At 45.5% G+C, this 12,128-nt stretch overlaps 1 protein-coding gene across 6 annotated transcripts in view; it reads left to right on the top strand.

Annotated features, from left to right (window-relative positions):
• cemip2 (cell migration inducing hyaluronidase 2) overlaps positions 1-12,128 on the top strand; it is a 44,177-nt gene that overhangs the window by 4,774 nt on the left and 27,275 nt on the right. For 2 of the 6 annotated variants that reach the window (XM_046347803.1, XM_046347800.1), the window contains exons 2-4: positions 1,958-2,291; positions 2,498-2,638; positions 2,820-3,387. In XM_046347803.1, the coding sequence (XP_046203759.1) occupies positions 1,967-2,291; positions 2,498-2,638; positions 2,820-3,387 (1,034 nt within the window). In that variant the 5' untranslated portion in view covers positions 1,958-1,966. Of the gene's footprint in view, positions 1-350; positions 392-1,954; positions 2,292-2,497; positions 2,639-2,819; positions 3,388-12,128 lie in introns of all 6 variants that reach the window. The other 4 variants (XM_046347802.1, XM_046347798.1, XM_046347801.1 and 1 more) reach the window with 3 other exon arrangements.

The following is a 12,128-nucleotide window of genomic DNA, read 5'->3' as shown; positions in this document are numbered from 1 at the left end:
TAATATGGTCATACATTTGGCAGGAGGTTAGGAAGTGCAGCTCAGTTTCCACCTCATTTTGTGGTCAGTGTGCACATAGCCTGTCTTCTCTTGAGCCAGGTCTGCCTATGGCTGCCTTTCTCAATAGCAAGGCTATGCTCACTGAGTCTGTACATAGTCAAAGCTTTCCTTAAGTTTTGGTCAGTCATAGTGGTAAGGTATTCTGCCACTGTGTACTCTCTGTTTAGGGCCAAATAGCATTCTAGTTTGCTCTGTTTTTTTGTTAATCCTTTCCAATGTGTCAAGTAATTATCTTTGTTTTCTCATGATTTGGTTGGGTCTTGAAATGGATCTCGTCCTCCTCTCCTGAGGAGGAGTAGCGAGAAGGATCGGAGGACCAATTTGCAGCGTGGTAAGTGTTCATGATTTAATGAATCAAACTGAACACTGAAATACAAAAACAATAAAGTGAACGATCAAAAACCGAAACAGTCCTGTCTGGCGACATACACAAAGACAGAAAATAAACACCCACGAAACCCAGGTGGAAAAAGGCTTCCTAAGTATGATTCTCAATCAGAGACAACTAACGACACCTACCTCTGATTGAGAACCATACTAGGCCGAACACAGAAACCAACATAGAAAAACAAACATAGACTGCCCACCCCAACTCACGCCCTGACCATATAAACAAAGACAAAACAAAGGAACTAAGGTCAGAACGTGACAGGTCTAATTGTGTTGCTGCCCTGGAGCTCTGTGGGGTCTGTTTGTGTTTGTTCTGTTCACCGAGCCACAGGACCAGCTTGCTTAGGGGACTCTTCTCCAGGTTAATCTCTCTGTATGTGATGGCTTTGTTATGGAAGGTTTGGGAATCGCTTCCTTTTAGGTGGTTGTAGAATTGAACAGCTTTTTTTCTGGATTTTGATAATTAGCGGGTATCGGCCTAATTCTGCTCCTCATGCATTATTTGGTGTTTTATGTTGGACACAGAGGATATATTTTTACAGAATTCTGCATGCAGAGTCTCAATTTGGTGTTTGTCCTGTTTTGTGAATTCTTGGTTGGCGGTGCAGAGACTGCTGTACCGTATTGATGTCGGCTGGAGGGAACCAGCATGCGCTCTGCTGAGGAGAGCTGGCTGATTAGGGTTGGACCGGCAGCTATTCCTCATGAAGCTGGAGAGGCTGAGTACAGCAGGTTTCTCAGACTTTTACTCTGCAGTGCTGATGGCCTGGCAGCTGCAGTGCTGAGGGCCTGGCAGCTCTCTCTCTTTGAGATCGGTTCAGTCAGCCACCCTGCAGAGGCAACAGATGGCAGCGGGTTTACTTAGGCTGGGTGACCTGCGACTGCTGGGAGATGAGGGGTGGAAATCCGGGCAGGGGTGTCCTTTCTGTGTTATGAGAGAAACTGTGATTCATGTGTTTTCTGTGTGCGCCAGGTTAATGCCAATAATGTCTCTGTTGGAATGTCTGTGTAAGAGGTTGGGAGTGGTTTTTACTGTTGGGATGTTTATAATGGGGTAGAGGTATTCAAATAAGGAGAAGGCCAAATGTGTTTTCTTGAATTTTCTGTTTGCAAAGTTGGCTATTTGTCTAACAAGGAGGAACAGGGTCAAAGGTGGGGGGATAACAGACCCTCTGCACGCCTTAGGGTAGAATTTGAGTTCTATAAAATGTTAAAAAGTGAGATGTTTCAGGAGATATGGTGTGTTGGGGGGGTTGTCTGTATAGCTGGGGAAGATGTTTTGGATTTACGGTTGTAGAAGTGGTGAGGTTTTTGGTTATTGTGATGTGTGGTGTTGTTTTGTATCGTGGGGTCGAGGGCAAGGTGAGTATGGTACATGTCTGCAGTACAGGTTATATTTGAAGGGGGCGTGGGGGAGGTTTAATGAAATGAGAATGTTTCATTAAAGAAAGCCAAAAAGTCTCTCTCTCTGTCTCTCTATCTCTCTGTCTCTCTGTGTCGGTAGCAGACAGATACCATGCAGATGAGTGATGGCCCCAGTCGCGTCCCCGTCTTTGTGGCCCCGCCCAACGGTAACCTCCGGTCGCCAGGATGCGTCTCCGGCAGGGTCATACCTGTCCGCTCCCCACCTCCGGCCAAGGCCCCACCCCCTCCCCCTCTGAAGCCCATTGGCCCGCCTCCTGAGTGCCGGGCAACCTTTAACCTATCAGAGGAGGGGCAGCACCGGGAGCGTGCTCAGGTTCTGAGGAAGAACACCTTCATCTGCTTTAGTGTCTCCCTGGGTTCCTTTTTCCTCTTGCTCATCCTCATCCTCAGCCTCACCAGTGGAGACGTGTTGGACGGTGAGTGTGTGTTTGTGTGAGTATACGGATGTTATGAGCTGTTAATACGGACTTGGCTAAGTTACTTAGGTCCATTGCTCCACCATACTCATAAGTTATTGACTATAGTTTTCTACCATACCCTATTTTTCTCTGACCGGGAGCTTCTGTATCTTATGTGCTGTGTCAGTGATGTTGTCTTTGATTGGTCCTGTCTGTGTGCACAGAGAACTGTCCAGACCACAGCCCCTCCCTGAGCAGCTGGAACCCAGGTCACAACCCAGAGAAGGCCATGGTCGTCCGAGGGGGAGATCTGTTTCGATTGGACTCTTCTGCTACCTTCTACTCCCTAACCATCCAATCAGGAGGTAGGTTAGGTCCTCTCTCTGATCTGAACACATTTCCACCCCAGACGTAAATAGAGACAGAGCATGCAGTATTTGGCACTGGCACTGAGAATAATATGGTTTTCTCTAGAAGGTATCATAAAGAAATGGCCTCTGATGAAGTGATTGTTTTATGTTTTAGCCTATATCTGTCTTCCCACAGGCCGAGTGGTCTTTGCAGACAATACTGAGGGCTCCAAAAACATCACTCTCAGAACACGTAATGTGCTGATTGAAGACGGGGGTTCGCTGCACATCGGTGCCCCCAAATGCCGTTACCGCTCCCGGGCCACCATCACCCTCCTGGGCCGTTCAGACGAGAAGGCCGTAGCAGAAGTACCGGAACTGGGCCGGAAGTTCATTGGGGTGCGTGGAGGCGCAACCCTGGAGCTTCACGGGACAGAGAGGCTGTCGTGGACCCTCCTGACCCGCAGCATCCCCTCCTCAGGCCTAGCCACGGGGGGCTATGCCTTTCAGCGCAACTTTAGCCGTGGCATCAACCTGCGTGTGGTGGACCAGGACACGGCCGCTGTTCTGTTCACCGAGCGCTACGACACATATGACTCACGGAACGACAGCCGGCGGCTTATGCATCTTCTCCAGTCGCTGCCTGCGGGGCGCATCGTCACGCTGGCCGTGGGAGACTCTGCCACCAAGAACCTGCTGGACGAGACCAAGAGAACCATCCAGAGCCTGCTGGGTAGTACCTACGTCCATGACCTCAAATACAGGTAAAAATACGGTTAAATATAATATGAATAGTACCAAATTAATAGACAGATAATAACTAGAGATGGAGTCACACACATGGACACAGAGTTCTAAGGCACTGCATCTCAGTGCAAGAGGTGTCAGTACACTCCCTGGTTCGAATCCAGGCTGTATCACATCCGGCCGTGATTGTGAGTCCCATTGGAAAAGTAGCGCACTTGGTAGTGTTAACCGGTGCTCGACCTGTCGGCGAAAGCAAACATCACCCACGACAGAAAACGGTTAATTATCAAGGGCAATGAATTCCATTATCTTGGCTTTAATGGATTTCACCTTTGACCTGAAATTTTGACTTGTTGACTGGCAGACATTGTGGGCTGGTTTAGGAATGCTGTGTTGAACATATAGCGCAAAATTTTGTGTGGCGTCATTGCGTCATGTACCTTCGTTATATAGGCATGCACGTCAGCTTTGACATTGGCTTTGCACCACGGCGTTAAACTAGACATCGATATATGCATATATGCATAGCCCTGTGTAGGGTGCAGTCTTTCGGATGGGACGTTAAACGGGTTTCCTGACTCTCTGAGGTCATTAAAGATCCCATGGCACTTATCGTAAGAGTAGGGGTGTTAACCCCGGTGTCCTGGCTAAATTCCCAATCTGGCCCACAAACCATCATGGTCACCTAATAATCCCCAGTTTACAATTGGCTCATTAATCCCCCTCCTCTCCCCTGTAACTATTCCCCAGGTCGTTGCTGCAAATGAGAACATGTTCTCAGTCAACTTACCTGGTAAAATAACGGATAAATAAATAAATAAATATATATCGTGAACATATCGGAATCGGATATTAGCTAAAAATGCCAACATCGGTATCAGCCGATTCCGATATGTTCACGATATATCATGCATCCCTAATCTGAAGCTGTGTCACTGGAGCGGTGTGTAACGGTTTATACTACCCATCTCATGGGAGTGATTGAGAGGGTTTGTCTTACTACGTCCTTCAAGATCAAGCCTAATCTTTCATGTCATGCCAGCAGAATCTCATCTCCTCCCTGCAAATACTGTCAACACGATTCCAGTGAAACATTCAGAGGCGTTTCTTCCTGTTTTTCCGAAGACCATATTCCGGCAGAAAGTGCATGGCTTGAGGGATAAGCAGGCTTGTTTCCAGGATTTGTGCAAAATGAGCTGACTCTGTACTTTTCGCCTTTGCACAGAGTTCCCGAACAGGTCGAAAACACACTGTCCCCTGAACACAAAGGGACGAATATCATGTCCATTTGAATACAGATATTTAGCAATGCCAGTGACTTGTATACTATCACGTTTCAGGTAAGACCCAGATGCAGACAACATCGAAGTAACAACAGTTTATTAATTGAACAGGCAGGTCAAGGGCAGGCAGAGGTCAGTTATCCAGATAGGCGGGGCAAAGGTACAGGACAGCAGGCAGGCTCAGGGTCAGGGCAGGAAAAGGTCAGTAATCCAGAAAGGTGGGGCAAAAGTACAGGACGGTAGGCAGGGTCAGGGTCAGGGCAGGCAGAAACACCGGGAAAACTATGAAACAGGAACAATCGAGAGACCGGAGCAGAGGGAAAAACGCTGGTAGGCTTGATGAAACAAAATTAACTGGCAACAGACAAACACAGAACACAGGTATAAATACACAGGGGATAATGGGGAAGATGGGCGACACCTGGAGGGGGGTGGAGACAAACACAAATACAGGTGAAACAGATCAGGGTGTGACAGTGTACGGTACAATTGATAATACACCATATGTCCTTTTTTGGTGCTCTGCTGTAAAACCATTCCAATACTCTAGTTTGAGCATCTCACAATTTTAGACATAGAGCTCATGAAGCCTTATATACACACACACACACACACACACACACACACACACACACACACACACACACACACACACACACACACACACACACACACACACACACACACACACACACACACACACACACACACACACACACACACACACACACACACACTTACCCCAATGGAATGGAAAGTTTAGATTTTTAGTTATTTGTTGGGCACTCCTGGCCTTGGCAGCTTACTGGTCTCAAACCCAAACCACACCAATCCACAGTGTCACATTTCATATGTGGAGTTGTCGCCAAGGCAACGATGCGGTCCCCAGCCCTAAATCCAATCAAACCCATAGCGTGACACTTTCTTAAATGGATCACAATTCAGTCCAGCTACCTAGGCACGATAAACAGGGACGATTATGCTTTCTGATTACACACTGATTTTGTTTGTGCGTAGTATGTGTGTGTTTCTGTGTTTGTCTGTGTCTAGTATGTGTGTCTGTGTGAGCTAGCTAGCAGGGTCCAGGGTATTTAAGACTTGTGTCAGTTACAGTCATACTGTCTTAGTGTGACTGAGGGAGACATGATTGAAAGTACTGGGCACGAGGTCATCTGGGTCGTGTTCATTACGGCACCCAATGGAAAAAGAATAATAATTTGCTACGGAAAACAAAATGTGTTTCTTAAAGGACAAGTCCAGGTAGTACGCGCCTTTTGCTGCTTATTGAACACAACACTGGATGTAATCTGTCTGGGCAGGAGTGGACAGACAGCAGAACACCAGGAACTGCACAAAGGAAATGTTTTTTTAAACACAGGAAATGTGTTTGATGTAGGCACACACACACACACACACACACACACACACACACACACACACACACACACACACACACACACACACACACACACACACACACACACACACACACACACACACACACACACACACACACACACACACACACACACACACACACACACACACACACCATGATCAAACACACCCATTCCATATAGTGAGGGTAATGACTAATGTGCCCTCTAAGCTGTGCGCGTGCGCGGCTGCGCAGCTCACCTGGGACTTCTGTGCAGAAGAAATATTAGCTCGCGCAGAGAAGCACGAGATTGAACTTCACTCAACTCTCTAGTTTTTCCCTTTAGTTAACATTATCAACATTTCCCTCTACTATGGGAATTGCCAATATTAACCACTTTCAGCGCAACAAACCGAAACAAAATCAAATATGCCAAACTTATTATGCAAAATTAACTATACATGATATTTTGTTGTATGCTGAACACACCGGAATAGGATTATTTTGCAATGACAGGCACCTCAGCCCTTATTCTACAGACCGGTGTGGCATAACCAATAACCAGCTGCAGTATCCCTATATGCAAATAGTCCATTGTCATATATGGATCTGTGCCAAACTGGACTATGTTTACAGCATGAGAGGTCGTGTCTAGATGCGCTTGTTTTAAGATCAAAGCGAGAGCTGCTTATAGCCACACGTACACATTTGTTCATATTCTTTGCTAGTTAGTGAGTTATTAGCCCAGTTATAGCTAATTTCTAGTCAGCAATGGGGGAATGGTTGCTTCCTACAAGAGCACAAAATGTGTGCATTTCTAGACATTTTTGAAAAGCGAGTCAAGTAAATCAAATTTTTTGCTGTCTTAAAGGGGCAGTGTTGTACACTGCTCAAAAAAAATAAAGGGAACACTAAAATAACACATCCTAGATCTGAATGAATGAAATATTCTTATTAAATACTTTTTTCTTTACATAGTTGAATGTGCTGACAACAAAATCACACAAAAATCAAATTTATCAACCCATGGAGGTCTGGATTTGGAGTCACACTCAAAATCAAAGTGGAAAACCACACTACAGGCTGATCCAACTTTGATGTAATGTCCTTAAAACAAGTCAAAATGAGGCTCAGTAGTGTGTGTGGCCTCCACGTGCCTGTATGACCTCCCTACAACGCCTGGGCATGCTCCTGATGAGGTGGCGGATGGTCTCCTGAGGGATCTCCTCCCAGACCTGGACTAAAGCATCCGCCAACTCCTGGACAGTCTGTGGTGCAACGTGGCGTTGGTGGATGGAGCGAGACATGATGTCCCAGATGTGCTCAATTGGATTCAGGTCTGGGGAACGGGCGGGCCAGTCCATAGCATCAATTCGTTCCTCTTGCAGGAACTGCTGACACACTCCAGCCACATGAGGTCTAGCATTGTTTTGCAGTAGGAGGAACCCAGGGCCAATCACACCAGCATATGGTCTCACAAGGGGTCTGAGGATCTCATCTCTGTACCTAATGGCAGTCAGGCTACCTCTGGCGAGCACATGGAGGGCTGTGCGGCCCCCCAAAGAAATGCCACCCCACACCATGACTGACCCACTGCCAAACCGGTCATGCTGGAGGATGTTGCAGGCAGCAGAACGTTCTCTACGGCGTCTCCAGACTGTCACGTCTGTCACATGTGCTCAGTGTGAACCTGCTTTAATCTGTGAAGAGCACAGGGCGCCAGTGGCGAATTTGCCAATCTTGGTGTTCTCTGGCAAATGCCAAACGTCCTGCACGGTGTTGAGCTGTAAAGCACAACCCCCACCTGTGGACGTCGAACCCTCATACCACCCTCATGGAGTCTGTTTCTGACCGTTTGAGCAGACACATGCACATTTGTGGCCTGCTGGAGGTCATTTTGCAGGGCTCTGGCAGTGCTCCTCCTTGCACAAAGGCGGAGGTAGAGGTCCTGCTGCTGGGTTGTTGCCCTCCTACGGCCTCCTCCACGTCTCCTGATGTACTGGCCTGTCTCCTGGTAGCGCCTCCATGCTCTGGACACTACGCTGACAGACACAGCAAACCTTCTAGCCACATCTCGCATTGATGTGCCATCCTGGATGAGCTGCACTACCTGAGCCACTTGTGTGGGTTGTAGACTCCGTCTCATGCTACCACTAGAGTGAAAGCACCGCCAGCATTCAAAAGTGACCAAAACATCAGCCAGGAAGCATAGGAACTGAGAAGTGGTCTGTGGTCCCCACCTGCAGAACCACTCCTTTATTGGGGGTGTCTTGCTAAATGCCTATAATTTCCACCTGTTGTCTATTCCATTTGCACAACAGCATGTGAAATTTATTGTCAATCAGTGTTGCTTCCTACGTGGACAGTTTGATTTCACAGATATGTGATTGACTTGGAGTTACATTGTGTTGTTTAAGTGTTCCCTTTATTTTTTTGAGCAGTGTATTTTGAGACAGGCTTGAATAATCTAAGTAGCCAATAGGCAGAGGGTAGCATAATTAGTCTGATTCTCTGTAATAATGGTATGGGAATATGAATTAACTTTATTTTGTAAAGTGGTTTCTTGCATCAATCAACACATTTTCAATCACCTCCTTGTCTGAAGGACAAGTGGATTAACAGGACAGTGTCAAACCCTGCATATTTTTTTCCAAAAGTCAAATGGAATGTGGGCCTACTTTGAACACAACACATTGGCTGCTACTGTAGGCTGAATGATAGCTATTTCCATGCTAAAATGTTATTGGATGCATTGTTATTGATGGTAGGCCACTCTGTTAGGCCTACATTATGATCACATAGCCACAGTAGCCTACTTGGCCACTGTTATAACTGTAACTTAAAGCAGATACAGCCTCAGTGTTCACAGTAAACGCACACCAGAAGTTGCGCACTCACACACACATTGAGTGTAATAGCTGCTGGGAGGACAGGGTGATTTCACAGATGGTTCCTGTTTGTATTTCAGTGGGTAAATGGTAGAGAGGCTCTTTGATCTGCTGAATGGCGTATTGGCCCATGATTGTGTCGTTAGGACCAACCTCAACAGAGAGCTGACAGTCGGGCCTACTTCCAGACGTCATCGTATGGAGTGCCCTGTCAGATGTGAAGCCTAAAGAAGTACAGGGGAAAGCTTTTAAAAAGGTAACACAAGGGGAAAGGTTTTAAAAATGTTACCACACCTGAAAAGGGTACATGATGGTTGAAGATAATGACTGTGTGATTGTGATGAGAGCATTCCTGATGATGGGGCATAAAGCTTATTTGATGTTTAAAAGTCTAAGCCATTGTTTTTTTTTTACTAAGCTGACATATGGAATTGTTTTAAGATGGTCATACCATGGATCATTTAACTATTTGATTTGGAATTATAGGACCCCTTTATGAATAAAAAAATAAATAAAACAATTATTTGATAAATGATAGAATTTGGCCTTGACTACTATAGCCCATAGAAACGCATTGAATAACACGTTCATAAATAGCAGAAAAGACAATCAAAGAGAAATCAGAAAGAACAAGGCTTTGAAGTGTCTGTCCTATACAGTATCTAGGAGATGTAAGTCTGTCCTATACAGTATCCAGGAAATTTAAGTCTGTCCTATACAGTATCTAGGAGATGTAAGAAGTCTGTCCTATACAGTATCTAGGAGATGTAAGAAGTCTGTCCTATACAGTATCTAGGAGATGTAAGAAGTCTGTCCTATACAGTATCTAGGAGATGTAAGAAGTCTGTCCTATACAGTATCTAGGAGATGTAGGAAGTCTGTCCTATACAGTATCTAGGAGATGTAAGAAGTCTGTCCTATACAGTATCTAGGAGATGTAAGAAGTCTGTCCTATACAGTATCTAGGAGATGTAAGAAGTCTGTCCTATACAGTATCTAGGAGATGTAAGAAGTCTGTCCTATACAGTATCCAGGAGATGTAAGAAGTCTGTCCTATACAGTATCTAGGAGATTTAAGAAGTCTGCCCTATACAGTATCTAGGAGATGTAAGAAGTCTGTCCTATACAGTATCTAGGAGATTTAAGAAGTCTGTCCTATACAGTATCTAGGAGATTTAAGAAGTCTGTCCTATACAGTATCTAGGAGATTTAAGAAGTCTGTCCTATACAGTATCTAGGAGATTTAAGAAGTCTGTCCTATACAGTATCTAGGAGATGTAAGAAGTCTGTCCTATACAGTATCTAGGAGATTTAAGAAGTCTGTCTATCTCAATACTTCCATTCATTTGTACGGGTTACCTTCAGACGAGTCCCGTGACACTTGTGGGAAGATAAGCAAAACAGAGAACACCATCGTGTCCATGAGAGTCTCGTCTTTCCATAGAGGGGTCATATCCGGCATTACAGATGGTTTCGTGAGAAGTCCGGTTTTCGGGATGTCTCATTGTCTGACTAACACCGCTGTAGATCAGCCATCTTTCACCGCAGATGCGTAAGGCCGACATAGGCGGATGCAGCCCATAAAAAAACATATCTCTAACTTAAACTGACAGCATTTTATGGGGATTTTTTAAATATGCTGCTTAGATTGATGCATGTGAATAGACTCTTTAAGGAGTAACCAAACAAAAAGCTTTATGAAAGGTGATGATTGTTTTGTAGTTATTTTGACTTTGTTTTGACGTTGTGTTGATGCTGACATTTCACTCTACACCCTTCACTGGTCCAGAGTTGCATGACCCCTGCTCCACACCCAAGCCTTGAACCAGGGGATTACTAGACTTATCTCCACTTCAGAGGCAGATTGTGTTTTGCCTAGTGGGTATTGTGGTGTGCTGGACTGAGATACCCACCACTATCTCGCTCGAATACTTCCTTCATTTTTCTGATGCCAATTCTCAGTCTATATGATTGAAGTGAATGTGATGACCACACACACACACACACACACACACACACACACACACACACACACACACACACACACACACACACACACACACACACACACACACACACACACACACACACACACACACACACACACACACACACACACACACACACACACACACACACACACACTGACATCATGTCAGTTTGGTCACACAGCAGTCACACAGCTGCTAAATCATACATGAGAATGTTGTCCTGTTGATATGCTTTCTTTACAGTGGTCACTACAGGACTACATGACTATAATAATGTGCAGTTAAATATGTTATGCATACACTCTTAGAAAAGAGGGTTCCAAAAGGGTTCTTCGGCTCTCCCCATAGTCCCAGTCGGTATTAGATAGAACGTTGCGGCCCTGCCTGCCTGTGGGGAAAATAACCTGTGGTTACCCCATTGACTCACAGCAAAAACGTGACCTTTTTCAGACTAAATGTTCTTGTCATATCTGTTTGTTTTAGTCAATTTCAAAACTACATTTAAGAAAAGTACAACGTGTAAATATTACTTTTCAACATTGCCTGCTCCATAGTGTTGTCGCTACATAGAAAAACCTAATATTGTAGGGCTTCTCTCATCCCCTTTTTACGATGGTGCTAGCAGCCACGTGAGGGAGTACTAGCTAGCTAGCCAAGACCAGCAACACAAAAAAAGACTATACATCTACAAGTAGTGAGTGGAGTTACAAAGGGACTATACTAAACAAGTTAAATGTCTTACCTGTGATTAAATGTTTTCCACACACCGGGTCCCCACATCTCCCACGTCTCCCACTCTCCCACATCTCACAGTCTCCCAGTCTCCCAGATCTCCCACTCTCCCACGTCTCCCACATCTCCCACGTCTCCCACATCTCCCAGTCTCCCACATCTCCCAGTCTCATCTCCCAGTCTCCCACATCTCCCAGATCTCCCACTCTCCCAGTCTCCCACGTCTCCCACATCTCCCAGTCTCCCACATCTCCCAGTCTCCCACGTCCACCAGTATCCCAGTCTCCCACATCTCCCAGTCTCCCACATCTCCCAGTCTCAGTCTCCCATGCCCAATAGCCTGAAGCCACAGTGCTCTTCTCACAGGCTCTATTTCCCTACGTGGTACGTTGCAATCTGTAGGTTGGGATTTTTTACCTGATTGCATTTATGTTGAACAACACAGCAGCTTTTTGGCATGTTTTGTTATTTCTTTATAACAACAAA

This window comes from Oncorhynchus gorbuscha, linkage group LG04 (genome assembly GCF_021184085.1).
Source record: "Oncorhynchus gorbuscha isolate QuinsamMale2020 ecotype Even-year linkage group LG04, OgorEven_v1.0, whole genome shotgun sequence".
Classification (NCBI taxonomy): Eukaryota; Metazoa; Chordata; class Actinopteri; order Salmoniformes; family Salmonidae; genus Oncorhynchus; species Oncorhynchus gorbuscha.
This window is presented reverse-complemented; position numbering and strand designations above follow the sequence as displayed.